The 25,278-nt window shown below is 34.8% G+C and overlaps 1 protein-coding gene across 1 annotated transcript in view; it reads right to left on the reverse strand.

The window, feature by feature from the left end:
* CD2AP (CD2 associated protein) overlaps positions 1 to 25,278 on the reverse strand; it is a 137,004-nt gene that overhangs the window by 43,839 nt on the left and 67,887 nt on the right. The window contains exons 6-10 of the mRNA XM_032861979.1: positions 11,812 to 11,999; positions 8,685 to 8,763; positions 8,188 to 8,282; positions 7,042 to 7,146; positions 231 to 267 (exon numbers count right to left, since the gene is read on the reverse strand). Of these exons, the coding sequence (XP_032717870.1) occupies positions 231 to 267; positions 7,042 to 7,146; positions 8,188 to 8,282; positions 8,685 to 8,763; positions 11,812 to 11,999 (504 nt within the window). The remainder of the gene's footprint in view (positions 1 to 230; positions 268 to 7,041; positions 7,147 to 8,187; positions 8,283 to 8,684; positions 8,764 to 11,811; positions 12,000 to 25,278) is intronic.

A 25,278-nucleotide genomic window follows, 5' to 3' on the forward strand; every position in this document is an offset into this window, starting at 1 on the left:
TTATAACTAAAGTATCCAAATTATACTTAAGATCCTACTTTATACAGTTTATACTTTAAAAATACTGATACTAATACATATGAAAAGTTACTTTTTATATATTTCTAGTTTGTATATCAGGATATATGATTTTTGCTAATGTAAGTGGTTTATACTTAAAACCCAATTTCACCATTTTATAACTTGAAAATATAAAAAATATCAAACTGAATAATATGTTTCTTACATACCTGGACCTTTAGCAGGTGGTGGTGGTTTCTTTGGTTTCTATTAAAATAACAACAGTGAAGATACATGAACACTTACCGGTTACATATTTATACTTAAAATAAATTCTGATCATTAATATTATCTGTCCTCATCCCATCCCTGCCAAAAATTATAAAACAAAAAGATCTTAATAACCCAACAGGTCACTGAAAAAAAATTAATGTTAGAACAAATGTCTTCTTGATCAAAATTCCAGTATATCAAAACTCACCAGTGAGTTTGGTAAACCCCAAAATATCTTAATGGTAATCAAAAATATTCATGACTGCCTCCTTTAAGATTCCTAGGCACAATTTTACCTCTCTTTAACAATTGAGTACTATGGGAAAGGAGAGGTGGCAGGGAAGGGAAGAGAGAGAAACTGGTTTAAAAAAAAAAAAAAAGAATAGCTAATAAATGTATCTAGCTTATACCCTTGACTCTTCAGAACTCTCAAAGAGAAGATTTAAATCAAAGGTGTATGCAGCACCTGGGTGGCTCAGTCAGTCAAGTGTCCAACTCCTGATTCCCACTCAGGTTGGGGGAAAGCAGGGAAGGAGGGAGAGAATGTTAAGCAGAATGTGGAGCCACACACGGGGCTGGATCCCACAACCCTGAGACAATCACCTGAGCTAAAATCAAGAGTCAGACGCTTAACTGACTAAGCCATCCAGGCATCCCACCATTCATTTATTTTTAAGACTTAAACTTCAAATATTCCTAAGCATGTGAATTTGGTTTTACCAAATTAAAAATAACTGAGAGTCAATGCTATATAAACACCGAATAACCCCCCCCCAATAATTTGTTCATTAGGCTTAAGAATAAAGCACCCTGGGGGCACCTGGGTGGCTCAGTGGGTTAAAGCCTCTGCCTTAGGCTCAGGTCATGATCTCAGGGTCCTGGGACCGAGCCCCACATTGGGCTCTCTGCTCAGCAGGGAGCCTGCTTCTCCCTCTCTCTCTGCCTGCCTCTCTGCCTACCTGTGATCTCTCTCTGTCAAATAAATAAATAGAAATAAAATCTTTAAAAATTAAAAAAAAAAAGAATAAAGCACCCTGAAAGGCTGAATAAATACTAAATGAAATCTAACAAAAGAAGGGCCTCAGACAGCATTAACCCATAGAGCAACCTCTAATAATTTACTTAACTATATAAAGACTGCAAAGGTAGGAATTTCTAGATTAGCTTAAATAAAATACGGTAGACTGTCTTGTCCTGGGTCTCTGCTCTCTGACTCAATTAGAGAAGTAGCTAAAAGGAGGCAGTCCAAGATGGTGGCATAGGAAGACTTTGCCTCCTCCCATGGACACAATAAATCTACACCTACATATAGGGCCATTCCTCCAGAAAAAATGAGGGTGGACTGAATCGCTTCTACACAGCAAACAACAGAGGGACCACACAGAGAACAGTGGCAGACAAGGTAACAACATAAACCACATCCCAGATACAAAAACCTGCAGTAGGGAGGGATATCCCTGAGGGTCCCAAGCAGACTCACCTGCCCTAGGGCACAAAAACAAAACAGCAATTTAAAGGGCAACTAGACTACAAGTGCGGGAAATCCACTTACTAACTCTAGAGCCTCTCCCAAATGAAGGAACTGCGGGAACTCTTTCCAGGGTCAAAGATGCCAGCAAGCACCACTGTTTATGTTCCCCACACCCATACTTGACAGTACTGATGAGAAGAGTCCAAGTACTCACATTGGCCTCCTAGGATTGCCCCAGCAAGTCTGGGGCCCCAAACCCAGAACAATTTCAGCTGCCCAACCAAGGCAATCCACTGCCCTGTGCCAGCCCCAGCTTTAGCCATCACAACAAGGTGGCCCCAGAAGCTCCAGGATACCACAGGCCTGCAGCCAACAGCTCAAGCTCTCCCACCAGCGTGGCCCTGGCACAAAGTACACTGGAATCTCTCATGCCCACACTTGCTCAAGTCATCCACCAATCCATCCTTGGTTGGATTGTTGAGGCCAACTCTAGCCCCAGCCATCCTGCCAAAGTGCCCTGCTATAGCAAGTCCCAGGGAACCCCTGGCCCATGTCCACTCTAGCTCCAGATCCCCAGCCAAATCCTCCTGGTACACACAATCAACAAAGGGGAAATTCCTATACAAGGCCACTCCCTCAAGACCAACAGGTAATTTACCAAATTTATAGACACCAAATTTACAGACACAAACACAGAAAGACAAACAACATAAGGAGAAAGAAGATATCCAAAACAAGAGAACAATATAAAACCTCAGGAAAAAACCCTAAGAGATTAAACAGTTTACTTGATAAACAGTACAAAGGAAGAGTCACAGAGATGTTCACTGAACTTGGGAGATGAATGAAGGAATACAGAAAGAAATCCTAACAAAGAGGTAGGAAATATAAGAAAGCACCAAAAAGAGGGGTGCCACACTCAGTTAAGCATCCAATGCTTGAGCTGGGCTCAGGTTGTGATCTCAGGGTCATGAGACTGAGCCCTGAGTCAGGCTCCATGCTGGACATAAAACCTGCTTGAGATTCTTTCTCTCCCTCTGCCCCTCCTACCCCGGCACACATGGGCTCACATTCAAAAAGAAAAAAGTCACAGAACTGAAAATTTCAGTAACTGAACTAAAAATATACCAGAGTTCATCAACAGATTAGAGGATAAAGAAGAATGGATCACCCTAATGGAAGACAGAATATTGGAAATCACCCAGTCAGAATAGCAAAAGAGAAAAGAATTTTTAAAAAATAAGAATAGTTTAAGGGACCTCAGAAATGATATCAAGTATACTAACATTCACATTACAGGGGTCTCAGAAGGAAAAAAAAGAGAAAATCTATGTGAAGAAATAATGGTTACAAACGTTCTTAACCTAGTGAAGGAAAGACATCCATGTATAGGAAGCAAAGAGAGTTCCAAACAAGATGAAATCAAAAAGAGCCACACAAAGATATATTGTAATTAAAATGACAAGAGTTAAAGAGAAAATCTCAAAGGTAGCAAAAGAAAAAACAGTAACATATAAGGGAAACCCCCTAAAATATCAGCTGATTTTACAACAGAAACTTTTTGTGGGCAAGAAGGGAGTGACAGTATACAGTTAAAGACCTGAAAGGCAAAACTCATAACCAAGAACACTCTAAGAGGCAAAACCACCCACAACTGAAGGAGAGAGAGTTTTCCAGTTAAGCAAAAACTAATGAAGTTCATCATCACTAAAAAGGTCTTATAAGAAATGTTAAAGGGTCTTCTTTAAGTAGGAAAAAAAGACCATAACTCCAAATAAAATACGAAGGAAAAAAAAAATCTCACTGATAGAAATACATATCTAATTAAAGGCAGTAAATCAGCCATTTAAACAGTATAAAAGTTAAAAAACAAAAACAGTAAATTTTACTGTAACTACAATGATTAGTTAAGGGATACACAAAAAGATGTAAAGTGAAACAACAAAACAAAAAACATGGATCAGATGTGCGATAAAGGTTTAGTGCTAGAAATACATCTGACTTTAAGGAACTGTTAGCTTAAAATAGACCGCCATATATATAGGTCAATATACATAATAAACCTCATAGTAACCACAAACTAAATGCCTACAGAAGAAACACACACACAAAAAATAAATAGTAAAAAGGAGCCCAAATGTAACACTAAAGAACTATCAAACCACAAGGAAGAGACCAAGAAAAGAACAGAGAAAAGCTACAAAAACAAACAGGAAACAATTAAAATGGCAGTAAGTGCATACCTACAAATAATTACTTTAAATGTAAATGAACTGAATATTCCAGTCAAAAGACACAGACTGGATGAATAGATAAACAGAAAACCAAGATCCATCTATATGCTGCTTACAAAGACTCACTTCAGAACTAAAGACATACAGACTGAAAGTGAAGGTATGGAAAAAAATATCTCATGCAAATGGAAACAAAAAGAAAACTTATGTAGCAATACTCATCAGACAAAATAGACTTTAAATAAAGACTTAAATAAAGATTGTAAGAAAAGACAAAGGTATTACATAATAAAGGTGTCAATCCAAGACAAAGCCGTAACATTCAAAAATATTTATGCCCCAACACAGAAGCACCAAAGTTATATATAAAGCAAATATTAAAAGACACAAAATTGAATGTAACACAATAATTGTAGGTGACTTTAATAACCCATTTACATCATCCAGTCAGAATATTAATAAGGAAATGCTAGCCCTAAACAACACATTAGACCAGTTGGACTTAATAAATACATACGCACTATTTTGTCCAAAAAACTAGAGAATACACTTTTTTCGAGTGCACGTGGAACAGTGTTAGGCCACAAATCTCAGAAAATTCCAGAAGACTGAAATCATAACAGTATCTTTTCTAACCCCAATGGTATAAAATTAGAAATTAACTACAAGACGATCCCTGGGGAAAAAAAAACAAACAAAACACAGGAAGACTACACAATGCTACTGAACAATCAATGGGTCAACAAAGAAATCAAAGAGAACATCTAAAAATATGTTGAGACAAATGAAAATAAAAACAACAGAAACAACTTTCCAAACCTATGGAACACTGCAAAATTCTAACAGGCAAGTTCAGAGTAATACAAGCAAGCCTACCTCAAGAAATAATAAAATTCCCAAAGAAACAATCTAAATTTATACTAAGAGGAATTAGGAGGGGGGAAAAAAAAAAAAAAACCAAAGTTAACAGAAAAACAAAGACCAGAGCAGAAATAAACAAAACAGAGATTAAAAAACAAAAGACAAGATCAATGAAACTAAAAGCTAACTATTGAAAAGATAAGCAAAATCAATAAACCTCTAGTCAAAAATCATCAAGAAAAAAAGAGAGGACCCAAATAAATATAGAAGAAATGAAACAGGAGAAGTTATAGATGACATTACAGAAATATTAAGGATCACAAGAGATTACTATAAACAATTACATGCCAACAAATTGGAAAACCCAGATAAGGATAAATTCCATTTATGGATAAATTCCACTTTTCTAAGAATTGATCCGTTTCCTCTGGGTTCTAAGACTTGATTACAAAGAAACAGAAAATGTTAACAGACCAATTACAAATAATAAAATTCAATCAGTAATTTAAAAGTCCAGGGCCAGATAGCTTCATAGGTGAATTCTACCAAACATTTAAAGAAGAATTAGTAAATATCCTCAAATTATTTTAAAACACTAAAGAGAAAGAAATGCTTCCAAATTCATTTTATGAGGCCAGCATTACCCTGATATCAAAATCGGTCAGACGTCACAGGAAAAAAAAAAAAAATTATAGGCAATATCCCTGGTGAACACAGATGCAAAAATTTTTAACAAAATATTAGCAAATTGAACTGAACAACAGAACAAAAGAACCATACATCATAATCATTTAGGATTTATTTCAGAATGATTCAACATCTTCAAATGGACCAACGTAATACACCATTTTAACAAAATGAAGGATAAAAATCCTATGGTCATCTCAATATACACAGAAAGACCATTTAAAAAATCCAACATCCATTTATAAAACCTCTCAACAAAGTGGGTACAGAAGGAATGTACATCAACATAATAAAGTCCACACATGACAAACCCAAAGTTAACATCACACTCAATGGTAAAAAGCTAAAAGCTCTTCCTCTAGGATCAGGAACAAGATAAGGATGCCCACTCTCACCACTTTTCTTCAACACAGTATTGGAAATCTTGGCCACAGCAGTTAGGCAAGAAAAAAAAAAATAAAAGGCATCCAAATTGGAAAGGAAGAAGTAAAACTGTTCACTACTAGAGGACAACATACATATACATGTGATATATACATACACAGTGGATTTACTCAACTAGAAAAAGAATGAAATCCATAGATGGACCCAGAGGATAATATGCTAAGTGGTATAAGTCAAACAGATAAAGACAATACTGTAAGATTTCCTTTATTGTGACATCTAAAAAACAAATGAACAAACAAAACAGAAAGAGATTCACAGACATAGGAAACAGAGTGTTGGTTACCATAAAGAGGAAGTGGCTAGAGAGCGGGTGAAATAAGATGGAAGGGAGGAAGAGATACAAACTTCCAATTATAATAAGTCCATCAAGGGGCTGTAATGTACAGCATAGAGAACATAGTCAATAATATTATAATAACTTTGGTGATGTGATAATTAGACTTCTCGTAGGGACCATTTTGTCATATATAAAAATATCTAATCTCTATGATCTATAACACTTAAAACCAATAGGATATTGTATGTCAATTATACTTCAGTCAATCAACCAATCAATCTTCAGTGAGGTCCACTGTTCTATGGGGAAAAAAGAGATCAAGTTGCAGAAAAGCAAAAGATCACAAATGAATAACTCAGCGTCACTTTAAATCTGGTAAGAAAGCAAAGACTGCTTCTTACCCTCCCAAAAATGCATTAACAAGAGTAATCCTGTAAGATTAAGAGTAACTAAAAACACGATTTTCCAAAAAAATTAAAGTATAATTTCTTCCAGGACAAGTGTTAATTTGTCTAACTACAATGAGAGACTTTTTCTTTTAATTATAATAAAGTAACAAAGTCTAAAGTTACTTTTCAATACAGTCAGTGGGGAAAGAACACCAGAAGTAAAACACAGAACTAAAATATTATTTTATTTTACTACAGTTCAAATCAATTTTACCTCAATATATAAACTGGAAACCCCCTCATAAAGTTATTTAGCAACAATATAAAACACCTGTTTTTAAAGAAATAGTGGCAAAAGATTCATTAAACTATTATTAACATTGTTAAAAAAAAAAAGCTTACTGGAAAGTCTTTATCCAGTTCGTTTATCTGAATAGCAAAATTATCTGGAAATACTCCTTCTTTACCATTAAGTTCACCCTTCCACCAGCCAGCTTCTCCAGTCTCCTATAATGAAAAATGAGGAATAATTTTAAAAACTGGGGCTATCTTTAAATAAGAAAAAAGTTTGTAACAAAACATGAAAATATTCAATTCCATTATTTTTACAAGGGAAAAAAAGGGCTAAACAGATCATAAAGTCCTCCCTAAAAGCAAATATTACCCATATATTACTTCCAGCAGTAGTTATAAAATTGGGTTTCATTTTTTTCTTAAAATAAGTCAAATAATTTTAAAATTCAGTTTATAAGGAGAAAGGAAAAAGAAAAGTGGGAGAAGAGGGTGGAGAGAGAATATGATTTTCTAAACGTGTCTTAGTTAATTTACTTAATACTTTATATACCAAAAACAAAGACATTATTCATTTGCTTTAGAAATTAACAAGATATTCTACAATTCTTTCCAAATACCTACCCCCATGAGAAACTGAGTGGTTATTGATCCAAAACTGTATGGATATTAAAAATTACATTCACTAAACTATCTGATAACAAAGTCAATTTAAAACAATGGGATATTTTTCAGAAATTATTCTATATGGTTAGAACAAAACCAAAATATTTATAATTTTCTTCTATTACAAATAGTTACGGGATTTTACCCAGACACAAAAACTCCTGGGTTTTCGTTTTCTTTTGCTATAATTTATTCCAAGTTATACTTTGGAATATTCATACTTTGAAATAGTCGCATCACTTTCCATTGTATGGTTTTATAAACATTTTCATATTGATGCAATTTCAATTGTTTCCTTATTTTTCTTCTTTTTCTTTTTACATTATAAACAACAAACATTAGAGGGGGGGAAAAATTTTAATGAGGTGAACTAGGAAGTGAGAACAGAAACCCGGAGGAGTTGAGGTTAGAGAAAAAACATACATGATGGTAAAAAAATCCCCAATAAATCAATTATTAGGCAATACTATGTGCCATATCAGGACACAGAAATAAGACAAAGTTCCAGCTCCTCTAGAGCAGAAGGAATGTAAGGAGAAGGAATGTAAGAATGAATAAATTAATGCACTGAAAAATTGAGAACTATCTTACCTTACTTATTAAGTAGATTATCTCTCCCTCTTTAAAAGAGAGCTCATCTTCATTAGTACCTTCATAAGCAAATAATGTTCTACAATATTCCTTTGCTAAAATAAAGAATGTGAACAATGTAGTTTGAATAAATTGATTCTTTCAACAATACTTATTAATCCTCTACTTTGTGTAAAAACATGTACACTAGAAGCTATTAAAGATAGATGAATAATTTTGGCCAATACTATACATTGGATTAAGTAACAATTTCATTAACCCATGCACTCAAATAGTTACTAAGTGCCTACTGTGTTTCTAGGCACAGTTCTAACTGCAGGGGGATACATGGGTGAACAAAGCACACACAGTAAAACCTCTGACCCTGTAGTACTTCCATCTCATAGAATTTAATACTCTGATCAAGTAGTACAGTGTTAACAAACATCTTCAAAAACTTTAATAATGTACATGAGTATGCTTCATTCCCAATATGCAAATATTACTAAAACACTTACCTTTAGTTTTACTTTCTATGTCTGTTTTTGTTATGTCCACACTCTGTGCTTTGGATCCTACTGACTGTATAACTAAGGGCTGCAACAGAAAAGGATGGTATCAACTATTTTAGGTGAGAATTAAGATAATATTCTTAAACAAAATTTCCATTTGCATTAGCCAGCTTTCCCTAATGATACCTATAGCCAAGTTAGTAATGTGAATGAAAACTCTGCAATGAAAAGATAAAGATGATAAAAGCTACCTAAATGATGGCGCAGAACGTCACATTTTTAAAAATTCCCTCTCTTAAGGTTAATACACATTCTTGGCTACCCAGAATACAGTGCTGTAATTTACTTTTAAACCTCTTAAATCAATAAAAATAATAGCACTTGGGATGCCTGGGTGGTTCAGTGGGTTAAGCATCTGCCTTTAGCTCAGGTTATGATCCTGGGATCGACAGACCCCCGTGTTGGGCTCCCTGCTTAGCAGGGAAACTGCTTCTCCCTCAGCCTGCTCTGCCTGCTTGTGTGCTCTCTCTCACTCTCTCTCTGACAAATAAATGAATAAAATCTTAAAAAAAAAATAGTATCTGAAAATGTACTGAATACCAATCCCTGAGAAAAATACTTTGCATACATTATAACTTAATCCTCAAAACAATCTGCATAAAGTACACACTATTATGTGCTCCTTTTATAGATTAGGAAGCAGTTAAGTAACCTGCCCACAATAACAGTAATTTAGTAGTGAAGCCCAGATTTGAACATAGAAAGTCTGACTCCAGAAAGTGGCTCTTAAACAACAGCACTAAACTTCCTTATGATGACATAGGGAAGAAAAGAAAGTCTTTATACTTCATTGCTGCTATATGAATGAAATTACCTAGCTAACGTTACAACGTCTATAACTACGGTTTAGTAGAAAATTTTACCTTGTATTGACTAAAGTAAGTCCTTCATACTAATGCTTTCCTTGACTTCTCTCCCCAGAAATAACATTACATTTGACCTTAGCTATCATTAGTTAAAAGTCTAAATATACCAACTACCTATCACTGCATGTTCTGTTTATCTTTTAAGATATTCACTTTAGGGCACCTGGGTGGCTCAGTGGGTTAAAACCTCTGCCTTCAGTTCAGGTCATGATCTCAGGGTCCTGGGATAGAGGCCCGCATAGGGCTCTCTGCTCAGCGGGAAGCCTGCCTTCCCCCCTCCCCACCTCTCTCTGCCTGCCTCTCGGCCTACTTGTGATCTCTCTGTCAAATAAATTAAAAAAAAAAAGATATTCACTTTAACTTCTCCCAATTCTAACCATCATTTCTTCTAATCTGATGTCACCTACAAACATAGCAAATGTGCTCTCTACTTTATCAATTTCTGGGTCAGTGATCAAAGCAAGGCTCAAAAGGCCATCATACAGGGTGACCCTGAGACTACTCTCACTAATAATAACTCTTGAGTAGTGAACATTTTTTTTTAATATTTTATTTATTTATTTGACAAACAGAGATCACAGTAGGCAGAGAGGCAGGCAGAGAGAGAGGAAGGGAAGCAGGCTCCCTGCTGAGCAGAGTCTGATGCGAGGCTGGGATCATGACCTGAGCCGAAGGCAGAGGCTTTAACCCACTGAGCCACCCAGGCACCCTGAGTAGTGAACATTTTAAGTGGCATTTGAAAGAGTACTAGTATAATCATTAAATAAAATTATTTGATATAAATCATAAGCTTTAGAGTTAGAAAGGAGCCCCAGATTATCTAATGTTCCTCATAACACAAACATTGCTTCTCCAACATTCCTGGCTATTATATGGCTATACAGCACCATTCCAAAAACCACAAGAATTCTAATCTTTACCTTTAAAACCAAGAATCAATCAGGCCCCATAATCTTACTGCCAGACAGTCTCAGAGCTAGGAGGACAGGGAAAAAGTACAAGTTCTCTTTCCTGAATCCAAATCATTATTACATGAAAAACTATGTAGCAAGCTGAGAAAGAAAAAATATGTTGAAACTAACCATTTTAGAAGAAAACTTGAGAATATATTTCATCAACCAAAACAGTTTTATAAGTGAAATATAGCTGAACTAGGCAAGCAAATACTGAAATACTTTAAACTCTTTTAAGTTATATACAGGCATACAACTGAGAACTAAAATGAAACAACACCCTAAAAGTCAATGGAAAAACCTCCTATCTGAAATAAGTAGTCTGTATCTCTAAGGTGTGAACCTCAGAAACAACAGCCTTGCAATTAGTCTTCCAGATATTGTAGCTTTTTTCCCCCAAAATAAAGACTTATGGGTTTATTTTAAAATCTGTTATTAATTTGGAAGGAAAAAATAAGGATCTCACCAAGTGGCAAAAAATAAAGTAAAATAAATAAAATCTGTTATAAGGTGTTATAATTTATGGTACCTTCATTTTGATTTATTTCACAATGCCAGTGAAATGCGAATGAAAAATGAAGTTCTCCATATATTTAGAGAGGGAGATTAGCAGAGTTCACCATTGCTGACAATCCAAAGGAAAGTTAAGTAGAGCCTAATTAACTTGGTATCTCATTGTGAACCCATTTTAAAATGACCCATGTCAGGCTTATTTCAAATTAAAAGACAACAATATGTAATTTTAGCTTTTAAAAGGCGAAACAAGGGGCGCCTGGTTGGCTCAGTGGGTTAAAGCCTCTGCCTTTGGCTCAGGTCATGGTCTCAGGGTCCTGGGATTGAGCCCCGAATGGGGCTCTCTGCTCGGAGCCTGCTTCCCCTTCTCTCTCTCTGCCTGCCTCTCTGCCTGCTTGTGATCTCTATATTGTTTTTTTAATCTAAATAAATAAATAAAAGGTGAAACAAACAAAAAAAAAAAACCAACTGTCTTTTCTATTTCTACCTATGATAACCAAAAACTCTGAAGTTTCCACTAAGAAAAGCTGTGTTAAATTTATCAGTAAACATTCTCATTTTATAAAAACCTAAACATCAATCACTATAAAGTTGCAGTTTCTCAGTCTTCTCATTCATAACCAATTATAAGTGATCTCAAAAAAGGAAATATAACAGAGTGGCAAACTAACTTTTACATTTTAAAAAATACTTAAAGAGCGAATGAGTGCAGTTAACCTAAGTGAAGTTCATCATTACCACCTTTTCTGTTTTCTTCTCTTCTAGTTCACTACCAGATGTTCTTGTCCTAAGTTTCACAGAGCCTTCTTTAAAAATATCTCCAAATCCAATTCCTCGAATTTTCTTTGGCTGTGTAACTGATCCAGGAGCAGTTTCATTCCCATTCCCAGGAGACGGTAAAGGTGAGGTAGTCACAGTCAAAACAGTTTCTGAAAGAATAATTTGTTTTTGAAGAATGTAGAATCACAAAGATCTTGGCATTCCCCTTTCATACTGTTTACATTCTATACCTCCTAATTAAAAACAGTAAAATAAAAATAAAAAATTAAATGATGGAGCACTAAAATATCCAAAAATGTAAAATTTACTTAACCTGATTTTTCTGGATATTGTTTAAAATGATAACAATTTTAGGAATATTTAGTTAGTAAAATGCTAATTAAGAAATTCAAGAAGTCGTATAATACAAGGTCCTTAACAAAAGCATGTCAAAATTCACAGCTCTTGGTCAAACATGCAGAATATAAGAACAAAACATTACAGACAAAAACTATTTTCTAAGTCATAGAAGATTCAGTTTGATCAAAGTATGGGAGTTTCCAAATATAGTAACTAGTGATATTAGCACATTTTTATTTTAAAAATTCCATTTTTATTCTTAAAAGTTTAAGATCACTTCAACTCATAAATGAGTAAGCCTAAATTTGAACCAATAAAAATTTAAATTATAATAAAAAAATTTTTAAGCAAGTTTAACATTATATAATAAGTAAGAAAGTTGTTTCTATAATCTTGCTCAGCAGCAAAGGATCTTATTTATAGGCTTTAAGGAGTTTATGAACGATCCATGGAAAACTGTACAGGTATTTTTTCAGCTTATTTTTCTGGGTATAAGAAGCATATCTCTTATCAGATTCTCAAAAGGCCTTATAATCTAAAAAGTTCTAGAGTATATCATCCAAGAAAATTTCAGAAACATTTCAGAATGGGGTTGAGGGGTGGGAAAAACACATGATTATCAGTTCACTGAACTAAAGGAGTCTGTTGAAGTTTAACAGTAAGAATAACAAGGTAATTAATAAAAATGGTATTTACATTTATTCAGGGCTTAATCTATGCCAGGTACTTGCTAAGCACTGTACATGAATTATACTAATTTACATAATCATTCATAGGCTTAACATTAAGAACTATCATTCCTCATTTTGAAAATAACTGGGTAAAGAGATATTAAGAAAAAAAATTTTTCCAAAGTCATGTATGTAGTAACAAAGCCAACAGTTGAACTGAATCCTAGATGATTCCAGAATCAAACATTTTAGTAAGATTACTAATGATAATAATCATTAAATTATTAATAATGATAATAATCATTAAATTATTAATAATAATGGTTCAAATTTTAAAAAAGCTTCCATTCACACATCTGAAACATTTAAGAATTAAAGGAAACAACTTTTATTAACGTAAATGTAATGCTAGCAAGTACGGTGATCTATTCTAACCACTTTCATTATTAGCCTAAGCCACATATTTTTTGTAATATATTTTAAATCAGTTTATTAGGATGTTTACATACAATAAAACGAACCAATTTTAAATGGACATTCCAATAATTTTTGACAAATGTATGCACCAGGAAACCACATCAAGATCTAGAAAACTTCTGTCACCCCAAACGGATACTCATACACCACCCTCATCAATCCTTCCTAAATTCAAGCTTCAAGAAACCCTGATTTTCCTTCTGTCACTACAGGTATCTTTTTAGAGTTTCAAGTAAATTTAATCATACAGCACATACATCTCATGTCTGCTTCTTTTGCTAGGCAGAATGTATAAAATATATCCATGCTGTTCCACGCACTCCTACTTCATTCCTTTTTATTGCTGACCGGTATTCCACTGTACAGATATATCACTATTTATCTAGCATTAAGAATGTAAGCTGCAGGTTTTTCATAGATGAGCTTTGTCCAATTTATAGTTTCCTACTTTTGCTATTACGGAGCTTTTTTTACTGAAATTGAGTGTTGAATACATAAAATACATAAAATACCTACTGAGATGGCCATCTTTTAAATGGTTTAATATAGTATATTAACTTTTGAATACATGGGATAATACCATTAATTATAATACATAACCTTTCCATATTCTACTTTTGAATGAATGGGATAAATCCCATTAATCATAATGTATAACCTTTGCATATTTTGCTGGGCTTGATGGCCTAATGCTTTGTTTTGATTTTTGTGCTCATGCTCATGAGATATGGTTTATAATTCATTTTTTCATGATTTAATCAGATTTCTATATCGAAGTCATACAAACCTAAGAAATCTGAAAACTTTGTGTAAAATTAAATCCTTAAGAGAATTCGGCAGTATTTTATGTAAAGATTTTTGATAATGAATTCAAATTTCTTCATATGGCTACTCAAGACTATCAGTTCTATTTCGGTAAGTTGTACTGTTCAAGGAATGTGTGCATCTAAGTTATAAAATTTGTAAGTATATTTTTTCATTATCCCTGATAATGTCTGATCTGTAATGATATTCACTGTCACTGTGCAAAGCATAAGCAATCTAGAATGCTTACATTAAGAATACATTAATATATGAAGGAAAAAAATAGGGATAAAAAGAAAAATTTCATAATAATGGAGTCAATTCATAAAAATTACATAACAGTTATATGTATAACCTAATACCAGAACTACAAAATACATTTCATGCCTGATTATCAGTAATATTTTTTTTCTTTGAGCAACCATTAGAGCTTTAACAATTTTATACTTTCTTAAAAAGTCAACTGTTGAACTTGTTGATTTTCTTGAAACTTGGTTTGTTCTTTATTTCATAGTTTTTTGCTCTCATTTCCTGATTTCTAATTATTTCAGGTTTAATTTCTTCTTTTACTCATTTCAAATAAAAACTTCTGATTATTGACTTTTCTTCTTTTCTAGTATTAGCACTGAAAGCAATTAAATTTCTCTATAGGTGCTGTTTTACTTGCATTCCACAAATTTTTATTGTTCTTTCTTTTGTTTCATTGAAAATCCAGTTTAAATTCCCTCATAATTTCTTCTTTGATCCACAGGTTATTTATAAATATTGCTTAATTTCCAAGCAACTGAGAATTTCCCAAGTATCCATGACTGAAATATTTCCACTGGGGTCACAAAAATTACTGTCAAGGACTTCAAATCTTTTAAACTTCTGAGACTTGTTTGATGCCCAAACATTAAGCTTCTATTGGTAACTATTCCATGTACTTTTCAAAAGTATGTGTATTTTACTGTTGCTGGTTTAACTATTTCAAAACATCAACCAGATCCACTTATTTAATCATTTGACTCTTCTGTATCTTCACTAATTTTTTTGTCTACTGGTTCTATCAATTAATGAGAGAAACATTCAAATCTACGCATGGATTTGTCTGTTTCTTTCAGTTCTGGCAGTTTCTGTCTCGTGTATTTTGTAGTTCTGGTATTAGGTTATACATATTTATAACTGTTATATAATTTTTATGAATTGATTCCATCATTACGAAATGTTTCTTTTTATCCCTATTTTTTCCTTCATATATTAATGTATTATTATTAATGTAAGCATTCTAGATTGCTTATGCTTTGCACAGAATACGCTCTTTCTTTCTTTTAACCTGTATCTTAATATTTTGAGCAAGTTTCTAGTAGGCAGTATATTATCCAGTCAACTGGCCTTTCAATTAGAGTTTTTAGACCATTTAATTTTTTTTTTTTAATTTTATTTTTTTAAACAGGCTCCATGCCCAGAGTGCAGCCCAGTATGGGGCTTCAACTCACAACCTTGAGATCAAGACCTAAGCTGAGATCAAACGTACGTCTGAGCCACCCAGGCACCCCTAGACCATTTAATGTAATCACTGATGTGGCTTAAATCCACGATCTTGCTATTTGTTTTCTTTTCTATTTGCCCAGTTGATCTTTGCTCCATTTTCTCTTCTTTTTTCTTTGGCTTTAACAAGAGACATTTATTTTTTCAGCTCTGTAGGTTAAAAGCCCAAGATCAGAGTGCCAGCATGTTGGATTGTGGTGAGACCTCTCTTCATGGCTTACGAATGGCTGTCTTCTCACTGTGCCTTCACATGGCCTTTCCTCAGAATGTGCATATAAAGATGGTGGGCTCTGCTGTCTCTTTTTTTTTTTTTTTAAATGAGATATAATTGACATATAACATTTTATTAGTTTCAGCTGTACAAATAATGATTCCTTACGTGTGTACATACTGTGAAATGATCACCACAGTAAGTCTAATTAACATCTATCATCATACAGAGTTACAAAAATTTTTTTAAGATGAGAACTTTCAAGATCTACTCTCCTAGGACTTTTCAAATATACAACACCATTTTTATTAACTATAGTTACTATGCTGTACATTACACCCCCAGAACTTATATATAACTGGAAGTTTGTGCCTTCTGACCACCTTCATCCATTCCATCCATCCTGTACCCTTCACTTCTGGCAACCATCAATGTGTTCTCTGTATACCTAAGCTCAGTTTTGTTTTTAGATTCCATATCTAAGTGAGTTCATACAGTATTTGTCTTACTGTGTTTGACTTATTTCACTTATCATAATGTCCTCAAGGTCCATCCATGTTGATGCAAATGGCAAGGTTTTTCTTCTATTCCATGGCTGAAAAATATTCCATTGTGCATATATAAAACACATTTTTATCCATTATGAAAACAATGCTGCCACGAACCAAGGGTGCAGATATCTTTTCAAGTTAGTGTATTCCTCTTCTTTATGTAAATGACCCAAAGTGGAATGTCTGGATCACAAAGTAGTTCTAATTTTTGAGGAACCTCCATACTGTCTTCATTAGTAGCTGCACCAATTTACATTCCTATCAACAGTACAGGAGGGTTCCCTTTTCTCCACATCCTCACAAACACTTCTTGTCTTTTTGAAACAGCCATTCCACCAACAGGTGTGAGGTGATAGCTTGCTTTCGTTTTGGTTTGCATTTCTCTGAATATTAGCGATGCTGAGCAACTTTTAATGTCTGTATTGGTCACCTGCATGTCATCTTTGAAAAAATAGCCTTCAGATCCTCTGCCCATTTTTTAATCATGTTTTTTGAGTTGGATGAGTTCTTTATGTATTATGGATATTAACCCCTTATAAGATAGCTGATTTGCAAGTATTTTTCTCCCATTCCGTGGGCTGCTTTTTCATAACATTGATCGGTTCCTTTCTGTGGAGAAGGTTTTTAGTTTGATATAGTCCCATTCGTTTACTTTTGCTTTTGTTGCCTTTGCTTCTAGAGTCAGGTCCAAAAAGTCATCTCCAAGACCGATGTCAAGGAGCTTACCACCTGGGTTTTCTTCTAGGAGTTTATAATTTCAGGTATTTGTTTAAGACTTGGTAATGCATTTTGAGTTGATTTTTGTGTTTGATGTCTCTCTTTTTTAAAGTATTTTTTTAGCATTTCATTTTATTATTATTAGGAATCCACCTGTTTTATTTTCTTAGGGGTTGCTCTAGGCTTATAATATGCATCTTTAACTTGCCAAAATCTACATTCAAATAAGATTATACCTCTTCATATATAACAGCCTTATAATAGATACATTTCACTTCATCTCTTCTGTGTTTACAGCTACTGTTGTCATTCATTTTACTTATACAGGAGCTATGTTTCCCATAATACATTAAAGTCAATTATCTTTTAAAGAAATTTAAAAATGGAAAAGAGTGCTTTATACTTATCCACATATTTACCTATATTTCTGTCCCTCTTCATTCCACTTATATAAATTTAAGTTTCCACCTAGTATTCCACCTTGTTTTCCTAAAGAACTTTAATTCTTTAGAGCGCAGCAGGTCTGCTAGCAATGAATTCTCTATTATTGTTTGTCTGAAAACGTTTTTTTTTAACCTCATCTTTATTTTGGAGAATAGAATTCTGGATTGACTTCTCTTCTTCCAGCATTTCGAAGATATCATTCCATTATCTTCTACCATACTTAGTTTCTGATGATTACCTGCGTTTTTTTCCTTCATTCTTCTCTACCTGAAATACCTTTTCCCTCTAACTCCTAAGATTTTCCACTTTACTGTACCTTTTTCCTCTAACTCCTAAGATGTTTCACTATATTGTTTATTTTCAGCACTTAATTATGATGTGCTGTTGCAAGCCCTGTGTAGTGTGTCGGAGGGGGTGAGGTATGGGGTGGGGGGGGCTGTGCTTCTTGAATTTGTGGATTTATAGTTTACATCAAATCTGGATATATTTTAATATTCTTTCTTCAGATATTTTTCCTGACCACCCTTTCTCTACTCTTTTTTTGTAACTCAAGCTATACATGTTAGACTATTTAAAATTATCCCAAGATTTCCACAGTCTATTCTGTTAGTGCTTCATTTTGGATGAAGTCTACTGCTACTTAATTTAAGTTTCAATTACCTTTTCTTCATTCTCTAGTCTACTGTTGAAATTCCAAAAGAAGCAGTTTACTTCAGATACTGTGTTTTTCATCCCTAGCAGTTAGTTCCACTTGCTTCTTTTTTTTATATCTTGTTTCACTCCTCATTACATTCATATTTTCCATTACATCCTTGAGCATACTGAGCATTTTTATTATAGTTATGTTTAACAACCTTGTTGCTAATTGAATCGTTTCTGGTTCACTTTCTGTCAATTAATTTTTCTTCCAAATTCTGGGTCACATTTTGCTACTTCTTGATATACAGCTAGTAATTCAGTTTTATTTAATGTTGTTGAGGGCTAGATCTTATAATCCTCTAAAACCCAGCGATTCTTGGGGCGCCTGGGTAACCCAGTCAGTTAAGTGTCCGACTCTTGATTTTACCTCAGGTCATGATCTCAGGATCATGGGATTGAGCCTGCATCAGGCTCCGTGCTAAGCATGGAGCCTGCTTCAGATTCTCTCTCTCCCTTTCCCTCTCCCTTTGGCCCTAACCCCCAAGAAAATTTTTTAAAATTTTTAAATTAAAAAAAAAACAAAACAGTGATTCTCAACCTGGGTTGCTTTTATCCCCTCCCCCGCAAAGAATATGTGGGAACATCTGAAGACAATTTTGGTTATTACAACTGAAGAGCACAACTGGTATCTAGCAGGTTTAGATCAGAGATGTTTATAAATATTCTACATGTACTGGACAAACCCCCAAAGCAAAGAGTTATCCTACCCCAAAATTACTAAGGACAAGGGTGAGAAACCCCGAATTAAAGAGTACTGATTTGGGGGGCACCTGGGTGCCCTGGGGCTCAGTCAGTTAAGCGTCTGCCTTCGGTTCAGGTCATGATCCTGGAGTCCCTGGATTGAGCCCCACATCAGGCTCCCTGCTCAGTGGAGAGTCTGCTTCTGCCCCTCCCCCCCCTTCTCTTTTTCTCTCAAGTAAATAAATAAAATCTTAAAAAAAAAAAAAAGAGTGCTGATCTTTTTCTGGCAAACAGGTAAATACCTGCATATTAGTGTGAAGCTTTCTCAGGGTAGAAAACAGCTTCCATTCATACACCAATCTACCCTCACTTCACCCTTTCACTGAACTGCCCATGTATTCAATGAAGTCTCTCAAAACCAGATGGAGAGAATTCAAACAATTCTTGATCTTGTGTAAGCACTGGGAATACTCATGTTAGTCCCAGTGATCTATTTTTCTTCACCAACTGTTCGTGTCTTAGCTCATGGGGTTTCGCTCTATGTATTCACAGACTGATACTACCCAAACACTTAAAGAAACCCCCTAACCACACTGTTGAAGTGCTTCCTCTTGCCCCCTAACTCTCTCTCTCTCTCCACCGCCCCCTCACAGTAACCAGTGCCACAACTCTAACTACCTAGGCTTCCTTGAACTCAAATCTTTAACTCCTCAACAAAACTGACAACATTCTGCTGAGTTTCACCCTTTCTGTACTGCAGTCTAAAATTTACCTCCTGGTAGAAATCTAGGACAATGATAGGATTTTCCCTGTTTCCCTTTTCTTAAGAATCTCATTCTTGTGCTGCCTGTTGTCTGAGAGCATTTGTTTTCTGTAATTTGTTCCATTTCCCAGTTTGTATCATAGGAAGGTAATTCCACTGTCTTACTTCCTCACTGCTGAAATGCATTCTAAATATTGTAATATACGTCTTCAATAACCAGCTTCTCAGATAAAACAAATTTCAAACACAGAACAGTATATGAGGTATCTACCTGAAAGACGTTTTTGGAAATAATCCATGATATTAATAAGCCTCACATTAATAAAGACAATTTCATCAAATTATTTTTAAGGTACAATTTTCAGTTTTTAGAATTATGGCCATAAAATGAAAATTTCCTTTTAGATTTAGTGACTGTAAACTTTACCAGAGACACTAAGACATATAATTAAAATAAATGCCTAAATATTAAAAACACCTAAACACTAATGGATAGGCTGATTACTTTCAGCTCATTGCAAACTGTCAAAACTACTATGACTGTTTTTTTAAAGATTTTGATTTATTTATTTCAAAGAGAAAGAGAGAGCACATGAGAGAGCACAAGCAGGGGGAGTAGCAGAGGGAAAGGGAAAGGGAAAGGGCAAGAGGAGCAGGAAGCCTGATGCAGGGCTCCATCCCAGGACCTCAGGATCATGACCTAAGCGGAAGGCAGATGCTCAACTGACTGAGCCACCCAGGCACCCCTGCAATTACTACTGAATCAATGGCTTGAAGGCCAGAGTGTGGTAATAAAGCACACAAACTCTAGAGTCAAATCTTCTTGATTCATATCACCTCCTCCACTGTATGTGCCTAGTTTACTTACCTATAAAACAGGATTCTTTATTGGATTACTATGAGGATTAAACTGATTCCTATAAAGTGCTTAACAGTTCAGTGCCTATTATTTTTGAAGAGTTTAAAGATGTATTGCTGAGCACCATTCAAGTAAGAGAGAGCATGATCACACAGAAGAACCAAAAAAAGGGATATGTCTTAACCACTACAAGAAAGAATGGGCGAAGAACGGGGAGGAGAGAAAGGAAGAGATATATATGGGGAAAGCGGCCAAACAGGTTTTATAATCAGACAAAACAGAAATCTATATGGTACTCCCAATATTTTTATGCCTATATACTTTATCTGTCAGATTGTCCTTGAATTTCTAAGTTTGTAGAAAAATTGTATCTACATTTTAGGTGTGCCACTGTCAGTCAAAAAACATAACAAGCAAGTCTTCCTATTAGGCCTAAAATTCTTTCTCCGTTTTTCATTAAATCTCTACAGCAAAAGCCACTTAACATCTTATACCTCCATACAAAATGACTTAAGAGAACCAAGAGTCCCAAAGTACAACTGTTAGGGAAAACAAAAACAAAAACAAAAAACCAATAATCTTTATGTGAGCTACACTGAGTGCTAAAGTAATACAAAGTATTAATTTAATATTAATTATTAATTATATATAAATATAAAATATTGATTTAATATAGTAATACAAAGTAGAAATTTGTTGAAAATACAAAGCATTTAATGGAAGCAATCAAAGTTCATTATTAAACTAAATGGGGAACTAAGTAGGGGTGCTGAGTAGGGGCTCAGTGGTTAAGCCTCTGCCTTCAGCTTAGGTCATGATTCCAGAGTTCTGGGATGGAGCCCTGAGTTGGGCTCCCTGCTCAGCAGGAAGCCTGCTTCTCCCTCTCCCATCCCCCTGCTTGTTTTCCCTCTCTCGCAATCTCTCTCTGTCAAATAAACAAAATCTTAAAAAAAACAAGAGAGAATATGTTAAAGTAAAACATGTAAACCAAGGAGAAAGACTTAGAATCTAAAGTTGCTGGCGCAAATTCCCCCTTTTTATGCCAAAGAATATCTTCCACCATCATTCAGAGATTTTAAAAATAATCCTACATTTCCTAAGAAAAAGTTACATGTGTTTTAAGTAGTTAAAATCTGTATTCCTTAGTTCCTAAGCAGAATCTTCAGAAATAGCATCTGGCTATAATCTAATTTATAAAGACTAATAATGTATTACCAGTAAAAGCATCAAAGCCCCACAACAATTTTCCTTACAAAGCTGTTTACTTCAGGTTGTTCGAGGTAAATGCTAATGTGGGACTACAGACACCAAAGTAAGGATGCACCACCTTATATTCTGCAGACAAAGCTGTAGACCACCAAATTTCAATCCACCACCTTTGGCACAACCAGTGTACAACATCATTCCCAAAATCCTGTGCCTCACTAGCAATAAGCAGTATCTTCCTTTTTAGAGCTTGAATAATCAAAGTAAAACACTGCTGACTTCTCCTAAGAGAATGATTACTTTTACCCATAAAAAACCAAAACTTCTGAAAAACATCCATCAGGGTTTCTTAAACATTTTATGCCATGCATCCCTCTAGTAGCCCAGTAAAACCCAGAGGGATGCATGGCTCTAAACATTTAACTAGTGGGACCCTTTTAACCTCCTCAAAATTCTGCCCCCCATTCTTAGCATCTTTCCTCTTTTATAGAAAAAAATCAGAAGTCAAACACTTTTCTCTCAGCTTCCTGGCACTAACTCTGATGTATCACTTATCAACTGAGACTAATCATGATACCTACAATATGAATCTCATTCCCTCTATCTTCTGGGTAAATCCTGGTCTGGTGATAAATCCCATTCTTCCAAGTTTGCATCTTCAACTTCTCCATCTCTACCTGTTCTTTGCCATTGGCATTTAAAAATGATCAAGACTTTTCCTTCTTAAGAACAAAACCATTCTTGAATATATGTTGTTCTTCAACTGCTACACTGCTTTATACTTCTTTTCTCCACTGCCTTCCCCACAATCAACTCAGCTTCTGTCCCAATCACCTTTCTTTACTGCTCTTATGCAGGTCATTAATGATCTCTCCATTCCTAAATCCAGGATTACATTTTCTCTCTTATATTACTTACCTTAACTTCACAAGGAGCATCAGACATTACTGCCTGTGTCCTCTCTGAAAAACTCTCTTCCTTTGACTACCACACACTCATAGGTTTTCTCCTGGCTCTCTCTGTGCCCTCTTGGTATTCTTTTTAGTAATTCGAAGTCCATACCATAAATGGTGCTAAATAGGATTTTGTCCAGAGTGCTTCTCTTCACTCTAGACAATCTCCATGGGTGATCTCTTCTAACTCCAAAGTTTCTACAAAGGCTATAAACAGGAATGTTCCTGACATCTTTAGAAAACTGTAAGGAGACCAACATGAACAAAGGGGAGAGTTAAGTAGCAGACAAAGTCGGAGAGGTGGGGGAAGTCATTGGGGGTGCCATGTCAGAGGGTTTTGTCATCCATTTAAAAAGACTTTGACTTTTACTTTAAGTAAAATATGTACCTACTAGAGTGTGAGCACATTAACATTCAGGAGGGAGGTAATGGCAAATTAACAGCCCACTGCATTTGTACAGCAAAAGGTAACTTACACCAGGGTAGGAGCAACAGAGACAGTTAAAAAAAATAGTTCTTTTTTAAGATTTTATTTATTTATTTATTTGAGAGAGTGAGAGAGCACGAGCACGAGTGGGGTGAGGGTCAGAGGAAGAAGCAGACTCACTGCTCAGCAGGGATCCTAGGACCATGACCTCAGCAGAAGGCAGATGATTAACCGAGTGAGCCATCCAAGCACCCTGAAAATAGTTCTATACATTTATTTAGTAGCTAAGAAAAACCATTAATGAATCAAGTATAGAATGTGAGATTAAAAAGAAGAGTTAAAGATGAATCCAATTTTTCGGTTTTAGTAAAAGAAGAATGGAGTTGCCATTAACTCAGACAAGGAAGACTGTACAGAGCAAAATCAAGATGAACAGAAAAGGACAGATGATCAATTTTGACTATCTTAAGTTTGAGATGCCTAGTTAACATCTAAACAGAGATTTTATAGGCTTACGGTGGGGAAAAGACTTATACGAGGGAGGAAAATACCAGAAGCTATAGTCACTGGCTTTATAGAATATGGGGAGAAACTGAAAGCAGGTCCTACTTAGCAAATAAAGTGAAACGTAAAAGATGATAAAGGACACTCTAAATAAAAGGGGTTACATATATTTGACAAAACAAAAAAGGAGTCATTTCATTATAAAAATGGAAACATAACACTTCTTTACAGAAGCAAAGCTTTTCCTGAAAATTGAGTATTAGAAGATATTTATCTAAATAAGTAAAAAAAAAAACTAAAAAGACTGTAAGAATGCCAATTATAGACAGAGTATATTACACTTCATTAGGGCAAGGAATAGTGGACATCAATTCTGTAAATAATAATGCATAATAATGCATAAGATGCATTAAGAACTCTTAAATCAAAGCTTAAAGATCTATATTCTTTCATCACAAGAATTCTAAAGTTCTCATAAAGTGTTCACTTCCCGGCATTCAAATCAATATGCAAAAATTTCTGCCTAAAAGTTAAGAGTTTTTAAAAAAAGGGGGGAATTATAGTGTATTTCAACCACTGACTTCCTACTCCATAATCACAAAGCTCCACATTTAGAATGTAGTGTTATTTTAAAGAGGTTAAGCAAGCAAGGAAGTACCTTTTTAAAAGACATATTTCTGCAAAGTTACTAAAATTCAAATAAGGTTTAATAGTGCAAGAAAGTACCAAAGTATTTCTAACTATAAAAATTTAAAAATTTATAAATATAATTTAAAATGTAGAAAAATAAAATATAATAAAATTTAAGTTGTACTTCTTTTACTAGTAGCCCCATATAGCCCTAAAATTTGGGAGCACCTGGGTGGTTCAGTTGGTTAAGTGTCTGCTTCAGCTCAGGTCATAACCTTCGGTTCCTGGGATAGAGTCCTGCATCCCGCTCCCTGCTCAGAAGGGAGACTGCCAGGAAGCCTGCTTCTCCCTCTACCTGCCACTCCCCCTGCTTGTGTTCTCCCTCTCCCTGTCAAATAAATAAAATCCTGAAAAAAATTTTGTACATATCTTAAGAGCTGAGTTTACATGGCATCATAAACATCATTTCATTGTAAGCTTCAATTCATAACAATTTGGGGGGGCCCCACAGGGAGAGGGAATCTTCATGCCCAGCACAGAGCTCCACACAGGGCATAATCTCACATCCCTGAGATCATGACCTGAACCAAAATCAAGTTGGACGCTTAACAAAGTAAGCCACCAACTGCCCCAAATGTTAAAAATAAATATCAGATCCAATACCTATGAAACATGCATCAGAAGTAATTCAGGAGACAGTCTAAGTAATAACTGTATCACTAAATTTAAGCCAGATGTTTTCAATATTTATTTGTTCTCAATGTTTTTTACACATCTTTAGATGAGTTCTGACTTCAGAATATCAAGTATTCTCAAATAAGTATAACATAAAATAGTATGTTTTTATGACTCATAGATCTTCCTATCTAAATGATTTTCTATATTTCAATGTAATCAGCATCTGCACTGAAAGAATGATTTCAATGTCCTAACCCCACCCCACTATAACTCCCAGTATTAAA

The sequence above is a fragment of the Lontra canadensis genome, unplaced genomic scaffold, assembly GCF_010015895.1.
Source record: "Lontra canadensis isolate GAN:19392208 unplaced genomic scaffold, GSC_riverotter_1.0 scaffold23, whole genome shotgun sequence".
NCBI classification, from domain to species: domain Eukaryota; kingdom Metazoa; phylum Chordata; class Mammalia; order Carnivora; family Mustelidae; genus Lontra; species Lontra canadensis.